The sequence below is a fragment of the Oryctolagus cuniculus genome, chromosome 8 (assembly GCF_964237555.1).
Source record: "Oryctolagus cuniculus chromosome 8, mOryCun1.1, whole genome shotgun sequence".
NCBI classification, from domain to species: domain Eukaryota; kingdom Metazoa; phylum Chordata; class Mammalia; order Lagomorpha; family Leporidae; genus Oryctolagus; species Oryctolagus cuniculus.
The window spans coordinates 802763-820674 of record NC_091439.1 but is presented as its reverse complement, the minus strand read 5'-3'; the positions used below and the strand labels follow the sequence as shown (position 1 = coordinate 820674).

The 17912-nt window shown below is 43.2% G+C and overlaps 1 protein-coding gene across 5 annotated transcripts in view; it reads left to right on the top strand.

Moving 5' to 3' along the window:
* The window catches only part of PPP3CC (protein phosphatase 3 catalytic subunit gamma), a 114673-nt gene that overhangs the window by 70942 nt on the left and 25819 nt on the right, over positions 1-17912 (top strand). For all 5 annotated transcript variants that reach the window (XM_070047321.1, XM_070047320.1, XM_070047318.1 and 2 more), the window contains exons 5-8: positions 5251-5396; positions 6639-6778; positions 15291-15368; positions 15455-15549. In XM_070047321.1, coding sequence (XP_069903422.1) covers positions 5251-5396; positions 6639-6778; positions 15291-15368; positions 15455-15549 — 459 coding nt within the window. The remainder of the gene's footprint in view (positions 1-5250; positions 5397-6638; positions 6779-15290; positions 15369-15454; positions 15550-17912) is intronic.

Sequence of the window (17912 nt, the reverse complement as noted above, 5' to 3'; positions counted from 1 at the left end):
TGTGAGGAGTGTGCACTGATGGTGGGGAGTGTGTGAGTGTGCACTGATGGTGGGGGGAGTGTGTGAGGCGTGTGCACTGATGGTGGGGGGAGTGTGTGAGGAGGGTGCACTGATGGTGGGGGGAGGAGTCACTTGCATGCATGTGTGCCTGTTTTTCAGTTAAATATGTGAAATGATGGTGACTGCCTTTGGGCAGTTGGGTCAGGAGACCTTATGTACTTTTGAACTGCGATCATCTGTAGTGCTGTTTGAACTATTTTTCATCGTCATCATATATTAATATTTTAATGTTTTCCAGTCTGGTAATTTAAAAATGGGCCAGTGAAGGGCCAGGCTCTGAGAGTATCCCTGGCATTTCCAGTGTGTGATGCAGTCACGAATGAGCGTCATCTCTGGGAAGTCTCTTCTGTGTGTCGTTTGCTAACCATGGCACCAAATACTTGAAAAATGTGTAATATTTTGTTCTGTTTTTCTAAACCAAATACTGAGCTATCCTGAACACTTGTTTGTCACCTGGCAAAATTAAATAATGCACATAAAGCAGTTAACAAAGACCGTGAAATGTATTCTCGTACTATACTTGATCTTAGCCCAGAAGCGATGGAATGTAATTCTTGATGGAAGTCAGCTGTTGTTATTATTATTTAGGAGTATGGTTATAATGAAGAAAGCTGCTTGTGAATTATATATTTTTGAAGAATTGTTTATTTATTTGAAAGTCAAAGTTACAAGAGAGAGAGGGAGAGAGAGAAAGGAGATCTTCCGTCTGCTGGCTTACCCCCTAGATGGCCACAAAAGGAAGATTGGGCCAGGCCGAAACCAGAAGCAAGGGGCTGCTTCTAGGTCTCCCAATTAGGTGGCAGGGGCCTAAATGCTTGGACCACGTGCTGCTGCTTTTCCCATTAACAGGGAGCTGGATCGGAAGTGGAACAGCCAGGACAGGAACTCACACCCATATGGGATGCCATGGTGACAAGTGGTAGCTTTACCTGCTATGCCACAACACTGCCCTCCCCACTTATGAATTAAAGTTCAGATTTTGTAGGTGACATTTAATCTGTTTACCAGAGTTCTTATTTTGGTAAATAAGATTAGTTCAGACTTTTTTAAAAAGAGCAGTAGGGTCGGGAAACAATGTAGGTGTCTCATTTTGCACGGAATTTCTTCTTGCCGGTTTTGATTGGTTTTCACATAACCCGGCTGTATTTTAACCCAGTCGTTTTTCCTCTCATCTCGCCAACGTACTTCTTCTGCTTTATTCTGACGCTGCTTTGGAAATGTAAACAAAATGTTGAAGCAAAAACACAAATTCTCAAGTACAAATTTAGAATTGTATTCCCGTATAAGGAAGGAGCATGTGTGCACTTTCCTGGGTGGTGTTGCCTAAGGCCACTGTGGCTTTCAGAATCATTGCCCTGTCATTACGGCTAAGTGACGTTCGGTTCCAGGCTGTGCGGCTGGGATCTTGCGCATGCGTTCAGGATGCTGGGTGGAGGCCTTTCCTCCCTCTTATCAGCTCTCACATTGCTTCATAATGCACAGATGTTTTTTTTTTTTCATATTTATTCCCTTTGCCTCTTTTTCTTTAAATCCAAGATAATTTGAGAAGTAAAGAAAAGTGTGTTAATGGTTGATTTTTGACAGGCCATATTTGTCTTTCCAAAAATATTTTTGTTATTCACTTGCAAGCCAAGAAACTGAGTGTTTTTATGATTCCATCTCATAGCTATGGGTACAAGTTTCTAAAGTAAGCCAATTTGTTGTTTCCATGAGCCATTTTTTAATGTGTAGTGAAAGTGCTTACTGACAAGTTCCAAAAATTCCTGTAATTATCCTATTAAAAAGTGTTGGTATGAAAATTGATTTTTTTAAAAAATAAATAAATACCGTTTGCCATTATTCATTGTAACATTATTTAGAATGGCGAAAGAGTCGTCTGGCTAGATTGTTGTATATCTGTAAAGTGGAGTACTATGTATATGCTAAAAGAAAAATATTAGAAAGCTCTTGTTAGGGAGGCAAAGCTTGACCTTTACCCTCTTAGGAATTTTTGGCTGGGCCCAAGAACTAAATGGATAGAAGACAAAGCAATCAGAAAAGAACAGCTACATTACCTAATAAAGATTTTACATGACACAGGCATCCTTGTAAGGAAATGAAGACCCAAATGCATTGTTGAATGCTTATGCTTACTCTAAACGGGACGGAGCAGTAAGTTGTGAAAAAGTAACTAGATTATATGGGGAACTGGAATATAAGTTACTTTACTAAGGTCTGTACAGAACTCTTGGCTTCAGCTTCCTGTGCTTGGTAACAAGTGCTGTTTCCCTTCCAGTGTGGGTGAGGCATCACTCACCAGGGAATTTCACCTCCTGCTTCCAAGAAAGCGCACGGAGGTCAGGGTGAAGTCTGGCGCCTGCTGTTTGCAGTGTCTTTCACTCAGAATTGTCAGTGCGCTACAGCAGTATGTTGTAGGGTGGGATTTTAACCCCTGAACTCTGCGTGTAAAGATGTGGCATGATCTCTAAAGTAAGTACAAACAGCAAGTGCAGAGATGTGTGAACATGCTGCCGTTTGTGTAGACAGCAAGGGTGTTGAGAAGAGAGAACAAAATCTGTTTCTGCGTGCATGTGCACAGACCGTCTTCGAAAAGACAACCGGGAAACTGGTCATCCTGTTTGCCTGCAGAGAGGGATTAGGGAGACCTTGTGTACCCCTTTCTAGCTTTTTAATTTGGAACCCTGCAATTGTATTACCTACTTTTTTTCTTAATGAAAGCAATAAAAATGAAGCAAATACATGATCAGTGGTGAGACCAGGTTGTGGTTTCTTGCTAACAGTGCTGAATCTCAAAATTGTAAAGAATTTTGTGGGAAATGTGATTTGTTAATGTTTTACTGTTAATTCTGGTTAGCACTGTTATCAGTGTGACCCTATGGCTGTGGTACATTTTCCCTTCGTTGTAGAAATAAGCATTTGCCATGAAAATAAAGCCCTTGAATCAGCGAATTTAACCTTTGGAAATCAGTCATCCCTTGGTATCCACAATAGATTGTTTCCAGAACTCAGGTCTTAGATAAAATGGCACAGAATTTGCATATAACCTACATACATCCACCCTTAGAATTTAAATCATCTCTATATTACTTGGAATACCTAATATGATATAAATGCCATGGAAACAGTTGTTATATTTTACTGTTTAGGAAATAATGATAAGAAATAAGTAAATATTCAGGACAAACCCAATTTTTTTTAATTACTAGGTTTTTTTAGAGATTTATTTATTTATGTATTCATTCATTCATTTATTTATTTGAAGGGCAGAGTTACACAGAGAGAGAGGGAGAGAGATCTTTCATCTTCTGGTTCACTCCCCAAATGCCCACAGTGGCTGGGGCTGGGCCAGACCGGAGCCAGGAGCGTCTTCCAGGTCTCCCAGCTGGGTGGCCCATATGGGCTGTCAGCATCGCAGGCATTGGGTTAACTTGCTGTGCCACAGCACTGGCTCCACATTTACTGTTCTCTATTTGAGAGGCAGAGACAGAAAGAAAGGTAGCCTCCAACTACTGGTTCACTCCCTAAATGCCAGGAACAGCCGGGGCTTGGCTGGGCCTTCGCTACACGTGAGCCGTCACTGCTGCTTCTCGGGGCAGGAAGGGAGCCCAGACGCCCTGGGCATCTTAATTGCTAGGCTGAACTCCCACTCCGAGACACAATTTTGTTTTCCAAGTATGTTTTTGGTGCATTGTTGGTTAAATCCACAGATGTAGAACTGGTGGATATAGAAGGCAGCTGTACCTATTTGACTATTTAGATATTCTTATTAAATATTTTCTTTTTAAAAATAATGATTAGGAAGATTATCCAAGGGTGGTTAAGAGCATGAACAGGTTTAAGTTCCAGCTGGGGACTGAACCAGGGAATGGCAGCTCTCTCTTTTCACTGTCTCTCTGCCTCTCAAATAAATAAATAGAATTTAAGCCCATCATCAGTTTCCTGCCTATCGTTTAATGAACCTTTTTTCCTAGAGAATTATGGAGAACCGTGGTTGCAGTATTTCCTTGTTCTGTAGTCCAACTTGACATCCACATCACAATATAATCCATTAAGTCATTTTTAGATAAAGTGGAATCAGCATAATTTGCTTATAGACATTAAAAATTGTGAGCGAACAGATTTCTGACATTTTATTGGTGTCTCTCAAAACTCCTGTTTCAACTTGTATGTCTTCAGCATGCCCAGGGGATCGTTAAAGAAACAGTACTGGGGCAATGTTGTGGTACAGTGGGTTAAGCCCCTGCTTGGGGCACTGGCGTCCCATATGGGAATGCTGGTTCAAGTCCCAGCTACTCTGCTTCGGACCCAGCTCCCTGCTAGTAATGCACCTTGAAACAGCAGATGATGGTTCACATACTTGCATCCCTGCTACCCATGTGGGAGACACAAATGAAGGTCCTGGCTCCTGGCTTCAACCTGGCCATCTCTGGGTGTTGTAGCCTTTGAGGGGTAAACCAGCAGATGGAAGGTCAGTGTCTCTGTCTCTTCTTCTCTCTGTGGCACTCTGCCTTCTAAATAAATAACCAGTCTTTTAAAAACTAATAAAATATTCAGACTCAGGAGACACCATAGTCCATACCTGGCATCCACCTGCTGAGAAGGAGAGAAGTCAGAGGGGGCAGCATCAAGCATTCGTTTCCAGAGGAGTCCTCGTAGGAGTGCTACAGTCAGGGCTCCCTGCACCCCTTGCCTCCCCCCATCTCCCACCCAAGTCGCAGCCCAGGTGCTAGGAAGTAATACCCACACGGAGCAGACAGCGGGCTACCCTGGCGGGGAAGCCTCATGCATCGCAAGTGCGGGTGTCTCCTGTGAAAACTTGATGGCGTGGTTTCTGTTGTCCCACAAGGGACACACCCAGTTAGGAGTCGCTGCCCTCAGAGGAGCCCAAGCAAGAGCCGGCTGCCAGGTTCTTGGGCAGTTTTGGCCACAGTCATGTTGCCTGATAATTCCGCTGACACACACCTCACCGGGTTTTGAGAGCAACAGAACTGCAGACTTACTCCAAGGTCGCACTCACCTGCAGAGGAGGAGAGAGGTTTTGACACCTACAACGTTGCCAAAATATCCCTACAGGGATGATTGTGTTTATAACTTTACCCAAAATAAATGGCTTTTGAACAAGCTTTACTTACTTCTGGTCTTTTAATATGTGAGAGCTTCTTTCTTTGACTATTTTTCCTTTTTCGGTAGGTCGAATCAAATATTCTGAACAGGTGTATGACGCGTGTATGGACACGTTTGACTGTCTCCCTCTGGCTGCCCTCTTGAACCAGCAGTTTCTCTGTGTACATGGAGGAATGTCACCTGAAATCACTAGCTTAGATGACATTAGGAAAGTAAGTAAGCTTCCCTCAGACGGTTTCTTTTTTAAATGTGATGGGTTTGTTTTTGTTTTTACTGCAGAGAACCATTGTATATTTTATGGAACTTTTTTCAATGCAGATGATCAAACGTAAGATGATAGACATTACCCTGACCTCACTGTTGTGAGGTGACTGGTATCTACCAGAAGTTTGCTCTCTCTTGATGAACTCTGTGCTGTCGCCACCTGGAAACGTGTCCCTAGTGTGCAGCCCTGACGCTCTAATTGTGTCCCAATATAGAAAGAAACCAGGGCTCCAGTGCCCGTGTTTAACCCTGAACTGATCAGTTAAGCGTCAGGCTTTCTGTGAGATGAGGAGGTTGGGGCGGTTGGTCTGAGGACTTGGCCAGCTCTGAAATGACATGTCTTTGACATTTGGGTGACGTAGTGTTAGTGCTTCCACGTGCTGACGACCAGTGTTCCCCCACTCGTGTTACTCCACGTGACCGTCCACTCCACCTTTGCATTCTCTTACCTCTCTCATATAGTACTGAAACCAGGGGCTTCGCAAAGCAGTTTTCTGTGTGTGAAAGTCAGTCTGCTCGCGGTTGGAGGAGACGCCCGTGCACTGCGGTGTCTGCTGGTGTGTTGTCTTTTACGTAACCAGCGTGTCTCTTGTACATGAAAGGTCTTGAATTTTATAATCTGATCAGTTATGTAATAAAAATTTCTCCTTCTTTGTAGTGGAAATCCTCTTGTGGGCACCCAGCTGTTCTAGCTACTTGTTTTCTTTTGGGTTTTATGCTTTTAACTAAAGCATTAAAAAAAAGTGACTAAAGGTGCAAGATGATGACTGATATTTAAATGTCCTCACTGCAGAGAATGGAGGGAGAAAAGCCCTCTACAAATCAGAGCTGGCACTCTGTAGAGTGAGGCTGCCTGCCCGAATGAGGTGCACAGTGAGCAGACCCGCTGCTAAACCTCCCTGCTCTCCTGGGGACGGTGACTCACCGGGACAACTGGAATGAACTGCACCCCACACTCTTTCTAGGGCCCTGCCTCTCTCTGGTTGTGAGGGATGATTAGGCAGTTTATCGAGGACAAAGATACACACTGTGGATCTGGACCTGCTAAGTGTTCCCTTCCTTCCTTAGGGGCCCCCTGCCTGCTCTGGGGACAGGGGGATGTTCTCGAACGGGGATTTCGCCTCCTCCCAGCTTCCAACAGTCCTTGTCTTTCCTGATGTTTTTTCTTTTGGCTTTTGCATGTCTTCTAGTTAGATAGGTTCACTGAGCCTCCTGCCTTCGGGCCAGTGTGCGACCTGCTTTGGTCTGATCCCGCTGAGGATTACGGCAACGAGAAGACCTTGGAGCACTATACCCACAACACTGTCCGCGGGTGCTCTTACTTCTTCAGGTAAGCCGGTCCTCAAAGCAGAAAGTACTAAAGGCGCCACACCTGCATTTTATCAAGTAATGGTTAAGCGTGTTGTATCTTGAATATGTGTACTATAAGGGCTTCTGTTTAATTTTATTGATGCATAGAAGGCAAAGAACTCTTGTTTGTTTTGTTTTTTAACGTTTTTTTAAAGGTATTATGCCCTGAGAAGTATAATACACTAAACAGAACACCTTGCAATACTTCGATATTGTTGTCTGACTTTTTTAAAGATTTATTTATTTATTTATTTGAAAGGCAGAGAGAGAGAGAGAGAGAGAGAGAGAGAGACACCCAGGGAGACAGAGCAAGGTCTTCCATCTGCTGGTTCACTCCCCAAATGGCTATAATGGCTGGAGCTGGGCCAATCTGAAGCCAGAATCCAGAAGCTTCTTCCAGGTCTCGCACGTGGGTACAGGGGCCCAAGCACTTGGGCCATCCTCCACTGCTTTCCCAGGCTCATTAGCAGGGAGTTGGATCGGAAGCAGAACAGCCGGGACTCAAACCAGTGCCCATGTGGGATACCAGTGCTGCAGGCTGTGGCTTTGCCCGCTGCACTCCAGCATAGGCCCCCTGCTACCTGACTCTTAAGAGATCAGGATTATTTGCTCCTGAACCTTATCCATGCACTTTTTCAATGACAAAGATTTCTTGACTTTTACCCAGAGATTGTGCTTCAGTAGCTCTGAGATAGGGGAGCCCTGTGACATAAAAGGCTTTTGGAGCCAGCAGTATAGACAGAGATATAAAAAGAACAGGACATTGTGAACTAAGCCCAGGACATTTCCTGGAAGTTAGTTACTATCTTAAATCTAATGAGAGCTTTCATTGTTTGCCATTCAAAAATAAGGAGATATAAGGGAGTTTGAAATCTAATTGTTCTTAATCCCAATATTTTACTGTGACAAATAATACATGACTTGGTCCTCTAAAAATACCTTGTTAATTTGCTAAGTGCATTCATTAAATGAAATACACACACAGACACATGCACAAAGAAAAGAAACCTGAATTTTGTCATACTTTTAGCATTCTTCTTTTAAAAGAAAAATTTTGTTTATTTGAAAGGCAGAGCAAAAGTGGCAGGGTTGGGGAGCAAGATAGGGAAGGAGATAGCAAGATCTTTGGTCTGCTGGTTCACTCCCCACGTGGCTGTAACAGCCAGGTCTGGGTCAGGCTGGAGACAGGAGGCAGGGACTCCACCCTGGTCTCCCACCTGTACCGTCTTGCACTGCACTGCCTTCCCAGGTTGATCAGCAGGGAGCTGGATGGGAAGTAGAGCAGCCGGGACTGGAGCTGGCATGAGTTGTATGTTAGTGAATCAGTAATATATATTAGGTATGGTGTTTTTATACAGAAACACGTCTAAAACAAGGCTGTGTGTTCATCATGTGATGAAAATGTTATCACCAAGGCTCACAGGGCCCTAACCCTGTGTTTCCCCTGAGATTAATGACTCATTGTTCACGAATTCTGTTTTCACAGCCGTACCAACGCACACAGGTGTTCAAGGCCCTTATAGAGAATGGCATGGCGCAGACAGGGTAAAGGATTGCAAATCAGATCTTCTGGTGGGTTTTGTCCCCGCCTTGTAACTGAATGTCATGCTGATAAGTTTTATCTCTTCCCCAAAACTGTGCTTAAAAACCCCCTTGCCACGGGCCCCTTCAGGACTTTTTCCTCTCTTGGGCCCACCCCCCTCCATGCCGCTCTGGCTGGAGGTTTCTGACTCTAATAAATCTTGCTTTTAAATCTCAAAGAAAAAAAAGTCATAGTGTTTATATAGAATCTGTGTGTATCTTCCTGTATACTTTAAATCATCCTTAGATTACATTGATCACTAATACAATGTAAATATATTTATATGGTCATACGCTATTGTTTAGAAAATAATGACAAGAAAAAACTTGGTACATGTTTAATGTAGATATAGTTTGTTTTCCAAATATTTTTGATGGACCATTGATTGAATCTGCAAGTGCAGGCCCTGAGGCTACGAGCACACATGCACACATTCTGTATCCCTTTCATTTTCTTTGGGTTTACACCTTGAAGTGGATTGCTGGATCACATGATAGCACTATTTTAACTTTTTTGACTAATCTTTGTAATGGTTTCCATACAGCTAGTACTAACCTACATTCCTACCAACAATGTATAGATTCCCTTTTCCCCACATCCTCCCCAACACTTGTTATCAAGCCTTTTATAATAGCCATTCTGACAAGTATATGGTATCTCAATATTTTTTTAAGATCTTATTTATTTATTTGAGAGGTAGAGTTACAGACAGAGAGAGGGGCAGAGAAAGGTCTACCATCCACTGGTTCACTCCACAAATGACTGCCATCCCCAGGGTTAGGCCAGACTGGAGCCAGGAGCCAGGAGCTTCTTCCGAGTCTCCCACGTGGGTGCAGGGGCCCAAGCACTTGAACCATCTTCTACTGCTTTCCCAGGCCACAGCAGAGAGCTGGAGTGAAAGAAGAGCAGCCAGGACACAAGCCAATGCCTATTTGGGACGCTGGCACTGCAGGTGGAAGCTTAGCCTACTATGCCACAGTGCTGGCCCCTCAATATTTTTTTAAAGATTTATTTATTTGGAAGTCAGAGTTACAGAGAGAGAAAAAGAGAGAGAGCACTCTTCCATCTACTTGTTCACTCCCCTGATGGCCACAATGGCCAGGACCAGGCCAGGCTTAAGCCAGGAGCCTAGAACTCCATCCCAGTTTCTCATGTGGGTGGCAGAGGCCCAAGTACTTGGGCCATCTCTCCCACTGGTTCTCTCAGGCCATTAGCAGGAATTTGGATCAGAAGTGGTGCAGCCAGGACACAAACTGACGCTCATATGGGACGCCAGTGTTGCAGGCCGTGGTTTTATCTGCTACACCACAACGCCAGGTCTTTTGTGTTATTTTTTGTGCGTAGTTTGGGAATAGTGGAGTTTTATGTTTTATTTGTAAATATCTAGTTTTCCCAACAGTTTTTATTGAGGAGAGTGTCCTTTCTCCATTGTACTTGAAACTCTTGTTGAAGATCAGTTGACTACACTTGCTGGATTTAGTTATGGGACCTCTATCCCATTCCTTTGGTCTACATGTCTGTTTTTATGCCAGAAATATAGTTTTGATTAATGTTGCGTTGTAATATATTTTGAAATCAGAAAGTATGCTACCTCCAGTTTTGCTCTTACTTAGAAGTGCGTTGGCTATTTGGGGTCTTGTGGTTCCATATAAATTTAGGATTTATTTCTACTTTAAAAATATAACTACTGGTATTTTGTGGATAACTTTGAGTGGTATAGAGATTTTCACAATATTAATTCTTCTAATCTATGAGTGTAGAGTGTCTTTCTGTTTATTTGTATCTGCTTCAATTTTCTATTCCTGAGTATTTTATCCTTTTTATTGCTGTTGCAAATCCGCTGGTCAGTTCTCCAAATGCCTGCTACAGCCAGGGAGAGGCTGAGGCCAGGGCAGGAGCTGGAAGTGCAATGCAGATCCCGCGTGTGAGTAGCAGGAACCCAGTCACTGAGTCAGCCCAATGCCTGCCGCCTCCCAGGACCTGCATTGGCAGGAAGCTGGGGCCTGGGGCCAGAGCCAGCACTGCAGTGTGGGTTGCAGGCGTCTTCCCCACCAGGCTAAACACCCACCGTGTGATTTTTGTATTTGGATTTCATGTCCCTGCAACTTTGCTGAATTTATTAGTTATAGCAGCTTTTTTGGTTGATGACTTAGGGTTTTCTACATCTATGAACGTGTCATCTGCAAGTAGAGATTATGTGACTTCTCCTTTTCTGATTTGGATGTCTTTTCTCTCTTTTCCTTATCAAATTACCCTGGCTAGGGCTTCCGTTCTGTGTTGACTAGAAGTAGTGAGAGCAGGTAGCATTTCCAGGCTTTCACTTCCCCCTTTGATCACGATGTTAGCCCTGGGCTTTCCAGAAGTGCTCTTTGTTGCACTGAGGTAAGTTCCTTCTATACTGTTGTGGTGAGAATTTTTTTCTTGACTTGATGTTGAATTCTGCCCAGGGTTTTTGAGATGCTCATGTGGTTTTAATCTTCTTTCTGTGAATGTAGTGTATCATATTGATTGATTTGCATATGTTGAACCGTCCTTGCATCCCAGGGATAAATCCCATTTAATCGTGGGTATAATTCTTTGCGTGTGTTGTTGAATTTGTTTTCCTAAGTATTTTGCATCTCTCTCATCAGGGTTACTGGCCTGTACTTTCCTTGTGGTGTCTCTGACTTTGGTGTCAGAGTGTTGCTGGCTTCATGAAATGACTTTGGTTACCCAATTTGTTGACATAATTTTTCATATGATCCTTTTTTATTTCTGAAGCATCCATTGTAATGTCTCATCTTTGATTTTTTTTTTTAATTTTACTTATTTGAGTTGTTTCTCTTTTTTATTTAGCCTAGCTGTTTGTTTTTTCAAAATTATTCTATTTCGGCCGCGGCAGCCATTGGAGGGTGAACCAACGGCAAAGGAAGACCTTTCTCTCTGTCTCTGTCTCTCACTGTCCACTCTGCCTGTCAAAAAAAAATAAATAAATAAATTTAAAAAAAATTATTATATTTCACTGGTTCTTTATATTACTGATCTCTATTTGATTTGTTTATGCTCTAATCTTTTACTTCCTTTTGCTAACTTTGAGCTTAATTTGTTCTTATTTTTCTAGTTAGGGATTTAAAAATTATTTTTGACTAGCAAAAGTGAGGTTGTTTGAGATATTTCTTCTTTTTGACATAAATGTTTGTTACTATAAACTTCCCTCTTAATAGAGCTTTTGCTACATCTCATAAATTTTGTTATGTTGTGTTTTCATCTTCATTCCCCTTGAGTTATTTTTAAAATTCCCTTTTGATCTTCTCTTTGACTCAAGGGTTGTCCAGGAGTATGTTGTACAGCTTCTGCATCACTTGTGAATCTTGCTGTTTTCTTACGGTTATGGGTTTCTAGTTTTATTCCATTACCATAGGAAAAGATACCTGGAATGATTTATGGCTTTTTAACTTTGTTACGACTTGTTTTGTGACCAAACCTATGATCTGCACTGGAGACTGTGCCACAGGTACTTGCGAAGAGTAGTATTCCAGTTGTGTCTGTTAGGTCCAGCTGGTCTGTAGTGTTACTCGGTTGTGCCCACTGCTTACTGACTTCTGTCTGTGTGATTTACCTATGATAAAGACAGGGGTATTGAAGGCTCTTATTGTCGTATTGCTCTCTGTGAGTATTTCTCCTTTATAACTGTCAACGTTTGCTTTATATATTTAAGTGCTTTAATATTGGGTATGTATAGATTTATAATTGTATCTTCCTGTTGAGCTGTTACTATATAATGGCTAAAATTGTCTCATGACAATTTCTAGCTTAAAGCCTCTTTTGTTTGGTAGAAGTATAGCCACACCTGCTGTCTTTGGTTGCTGTTTCCATGGAATATCTATGTCTGCCCCTTCACTTCCAGCCATTGTGTCCTTAAAGCTAAAAGGAGTCTCTTACAGACAGCAGACAGCTGAGTCTTGGGTTGTTTTTGTTTTTAATCCATTCAGTCACTCTTACGTCTTGTGACTGGGAAGCTAAAGTAATTCTTTCTAAGTAAGGAATCGCTGTTCTCCCCTTCCTCTCTCTTTCTTGTCTTTGTGTTTTGATGAGTTTTATAGAGGTATATTTTGGTTCTTTTCTCCATATCTTTTGCGTATCTACTGGACTTTTTTTAACCATTGGGTTCACATCAAACTTTTTATAGTTCTAGCAGTCTATCTTAGGCTGAGAAAGACCTAACTTCAGCAACACAAAGAAACTCTACACTCTACTGCTTCCCCCCATACACACATATTCAGTGTCATTTGGGTCAGATTTTTACTTATTTCTATAAACAGATTTCTGTGAGTATAGTTGCTCTCACTGTTTTTATAAATAAATAAGTTATATAGGTTTAAAATTATCTGTGTGCCTTTACATACATTACTGTATTGACATTACAGTATTGACAATGTTCTGCTTTACCTTGATGTTTACTGTTAGCAATGGTGTTTATGCTTCTGTATGATTTTGTGTAGTGTGGCTGTTTAGTATCTGTTTTAATTTCAGAAACTCCCTTTAGCAGCTCATAAAATGCAGGTCTCGTGGTGACACTCGGTTTTGGTTTGTTTGGCAAAGATCTCCTCTCCTTCATTCTTAAAGGACAGTTTTGCCAGGTAAAGCATTTCTGTTTGGCAGGGTTTTTTTCTTTTAAATACTTTGAATATTTCATTCACTTTTCTATCGGCCTTCAAGATTTCAACTGAGAAACGCACCAATAGTCTTATGGAAACTCCCTTACATGTGACAAGTTAACTGTTTTCTATTGCTTTCAAAATTCTTGTTTTTTTTGTTTTGTTTTGTTTTGTTTTTTTGTTTTGTTTTTTTTTTACTTTTGACAACTTAAATATAATGCATCTTGGTGGGTACCTCTGTAGATTTAACTGAATTTGGAGACGGAGGGTTTCATGAATTGATGTCCGTTTCTCTCCCTGGATTTGAAAAGATCTCAGCCATTATTCTTTTAAGTAAACTTTCCACTCTCTCGCCCTTTGCTCATTATTGAGCTCCATAATTCATCTATTATTTTGAGTGATGGCATCCCATATACTCTACACTCTTGTTCATTCTTTTTTTTAAGATTTTATTTATTTATTTGAGGAGTAGAGTTACAGACAGTGAGAGGGAGAGACAGAGAGAAAGGTCTTCCATCCTCTGGTTCGTGCCACGAATGGCTGCAACGGCCGGAGCTTTGCTGATCCAAAATCAGGAGCTTCAGCCCAGGATTTCCGTTCCGTTCTTTTCATGGCTTGCACTTCCTTACCAAACAGCTCAGTGTGTCTATGTATTATCTTCCTGCTTTCATTTATTATCTGCATTCTCTTGTAGCTCACTGGGCTTTTCTAAGGTATTATTTTGAATTATTTGTCATGTAATTCTTTTTTTTAAGATTTATTTATTTATTTGAAAGTCAGAGAGAGAAGGAGAGTCAGAGACAGAGAGGTCTTCCATCCACTGGTTCACTCCCCCAGATGGCTGCAACAGCCGGAGCTGTGCCTATCCAAAGCCAGGAGCCAGGAGCTTCTGCCAGGTCTCCCATGTGGGTGCCGAAACCTAAGAACTTGGTCCATCTTCTACTGCTTTCCCAGGCCACAGCAGAGAGCTGGATTGGAAGTGGAGCAGCCGGGACTCGAACCGGTGCCCGTGTGGGATGCTGGCGCTTCCGGCCAGGGCTTTAACCAGCTGTGCCACAGCGCCAGCCCCTGTCATGTGACTCTTGAGTCTCCATTCTTTCGGTCAGTCACTGGAACTTCGTTGGTTTCCTTTGGTAGTGCCATGTTTACCTGATTCTTCATGGTCCGTGTGGTCTTGCATAGGGATCTGTACAATTCAAGATAAATTTTTGGTCCTTACAGACTGGACTTGTCAGGTAAATATCACCTTTGCTGGGCCCCTGGGCTCATGGGATTGCTTCTGGGATTATGGTTGAGCATGGCTAGAGCCAAGTGACTGGGCTGCAAGAGTGTGTGTGGTCGGTGGGCCTGCTGCCAGAGGCATGGGCGGCAGGTATGTTCTTTGTATGTCCCCTGTGGGCAGGACTGGTTCAGGTCTACATGTGGGTCTAGTCGGCAGTCCTGTCACCAGATGCACGGACAAATGTGTCTCCCGCGCCATCTTTGTGAAGACAAGTCTGGCCCTGGACCGCATTGCAGGAAGGCTGACGCCAGCTCTCAGTGCTGGTTTGGATCTGTAGTGGCATCGGGTTGGTGACCAGGTTTCCCTGCGTGCCACGGGCGGGGTTCCTCCCCAGTCCCTGAGCGCCGGGGCAGGCAGCAGGACTGCGCACGCGCAGGAATGGAGAGGCGGTCTCCGGGCTGCAGCGGAGTCAGTGGGCGTGCCTTCTCAAAGACCCTCCTCAGTCCGCGCTGCGGGGCTCCACCTCGGGGTCACGAGCGGCGGCCTCGTCCCAAGGCTCCCACGACGGCACTGATGCCCGTGGGTGGCTGCTGAGTCTTGTTCCAGTGGGTGCGGCTGGGGGCGCTGAGGGCTGAGGGCCTCTGCCGGCTTGCTTACGTCACACATAATCCTCTTTTAAAAGTAAATGATTTTCTAGTGAACATAATGAGAAACAGAGATTTTATAAGTAAACTAAATAATTAGCGCTTGATAATTTCAGGTTAGTTTTGTGTTCTGCAGTTCTTTTTAACAAGTAGTGGGCATTCAGAAAAGTAGTAGTACTAATAGGAGATTTTAGGAGTTAGTTCTCTTCACGTTTGGTCTGTAATGAAGTCTGTTACTGAAATGAGGAAGCACTGATGGCCACTACCCTGCTACTAGAAGTTCAGTGGTGTGTGATACTTAGAATCTAGGAACAAAATCAGCTCATAGCATCCTAACTTTCCCCTTTGTTCCTGTGTTTAAAATTGTCCTAATTCTGGATTTATGATTTTTTAATTTTCCTTTTTAGTTACCCTGCAGTTTGTGAATTTTTACAAAACAACAATTTATTATCAATAATCAGAGCGCACGAAGCCCAGGACGCTGGGTAAGTTATGTTAAAGCTGCACCAAATACCACCGCAGAGTTTTTGCTTTTCCTGTCAAGACAGACGGGCTGTCACCTCTCTTGCAGGTATCGAATGTATAGGAAGAGCCAGGCAACAGGCTTCCCGTCGCTCATTACAATCTTCTCGGCCCCTAATTACCTAGATGTCTATAACAATAAAGGTAAGGAGTCCAGCGATATTTGAGTTTGAATTTGTGAGTAACTGTCAGTCCTAGCTTAATCACCTATGTGTATCTGTGTATAGAATTGTTAAATATTTTTAGAAGATGTATTTATTTGCATGAAAGGCAGAGTTAGAGAGGGGAGAGACAAAAAGAAATATCTTCCATTCACTGGTTCATTCCTGAAATGGCCACAACAGCCAAGGCTGGGCCAAAGCAAAGCCAGGAGCCTGAAACTCCATCTGGGTCTCCCACATGCACGGCAGGGTCCAGGCGCTGAGCCGTCCTCTGCTGCTCTCCCAGGCTCATTAGCAGGGAGCTGAATCAGAAGCGCAGCAGCGGAAACTCAAACCAGTGCGTGTGTGGGATGATGGCATCACAGGCAACAGCTTAACCTGCAGCACCACAATGCCAGTCCCTAGATAAAAATTTTAAATAAGAAAAAAAAATGGCCTGAATTGAAGCAAAGGCCAAGAAGTTTAGAATTTATGCTATTCTTGGCCTTCATCTCCTAGAGATGGTTGGACTTTAGGGGGGAGGGGTGGATGACGGTCAATTGGTCTTATTTGTGCTACTAGATCGACGTGTAAGAGTGAATTATTTTAGGTTCATGTCAAGATGGCTTAAGTTATTGCTTTCGATGAAATTGTAACAGGACCTCAAAATGTCGCCACTTGTTTGAATGCTTGTGAATGATTAAGCTCTTTTGATCTTAAGATGCAGTACAGATAGCGTGAATAGTGTAGAGAAAGTGTGAAAAGGATCCACACTGTAGTCCAGTCCCTGCCAGAAACAAACTGAGTGACTTCGGGTAAGTCACATAATTGTTCTAGAAGAGGATTAGAACTTTAATAATTCATAGTTCATGAAGTTTTCTAACAGGCAGCAATTCTGTTAAGAAACGTAACGTCTCTGTGGCTAAGTTGTTGTTTATAAAGTGTGACTATAAAATAATCGGATTTCGTGCAAACATGCCAGAATGAATATATCGCAATGAGTATCGTCCCTTCAGAGTAGTTACTGTGGGAGGGTCCGCACGCGTCCCAGCAGTGCTGTCATTGCCCAGAAACACTTTTGGAACTCCTCTTTTGGCATTGCCTTCGGAGTCTGCGACATATTCTTTTGATTATCCTCAGTGATGGGAAATCTTCGTCCTTTGAGGGTGGATTTGATTTTTGGACAGCCAAAAGTCATTCGGAGTCAAGACTGATCAATAAGGTGAGTGATGAAGCTAGCTGCTACCATGTGGGGTCAGAAACAAGGTATGATTATAAGGTAATGAGACTAGCTTTTCTGTGCTGTACGTGCACTGGCTCTGTAGGCAGTTCCAACGGAGGAGTTCCAAAAACGTTGTATTGGCAGCCTCTTTGGATCGTACGGTCAGGTAGTGAGGGCGTGAGTTGTGTTGAAAAAAGCTCCAAGCTGCGCGTCAGATTCCTAGTCTAGTCGTACACTTCTCTTTTAAGTGTGTCACATTTAACCAGCCACTTAACTTCTCTGAGCCTGAGCTTGTCTTTAAAATACCTGCTGTATAGGATTGGTGAAGATAACTTGGAATCATGAAAATGAATATGGACGCATTGTTGGAAATATAAATTACTATAATACTGTAACACTTTATTTTGTCGTACCTGATGTGATAACATCAAAGGACCATACTCGTCTGATATATAAGGTCTGGTGTGTTTGTCATTGGGCTTCTTAAGTCTCATTACTTTATAGTCATACCTTGAATATGCAGTTGGAGAAAGAAGTTTGAACATCCATGATGTACTTAACATTTACTCTATTTAAAAATAAAACCATGGAATGGCGTATCTCATCTAAGTTTAACTTGGATCAGTTGTTTCATTGTGTCCTTGGGCGACTTGTCCTTTTCTAAAGATCTGCTTCTTTATTGCGTTGAAACCCAGAGCAGCAGAGAGAGAGGGAGAGAGACAGAGGGAGATCCATCCATTGATTTACTCCCCAAAGGGCCGCAGCAGCCAGGTCTGGGCCAGCTGAAGCCAGGAGCGGAGAACTCCATCCTGGTCTCCCACGAGGGTGGCAGGGGCCAGGTACTTGGACCGTCTGCTGCTGCCTTCCCAGGCGCATTAGCAGGGAGCTGAGTAGGAAGCGGAGCAGCCGGGACTGGACGCAGCACTCCAGTGTGGGATTGACCTGCTGTGCTGCAGTGCCGCCTCCTGACTTGTCCGTTTCTAGAACGCATTTCCGTGACCAGAGTTTTCTCCCAGCCTTGTGCTTGCTCTTCCCTCTTGCCTTTCTTCTCTGAGCCTCCGTTTCCCTGGAGGGCCCTGCTTGTTACCTTCTTCTCCCTGCTGCTCCCAGTATGCGAGCAGGTCAGTCCCCTTCGCTCCCCTCCC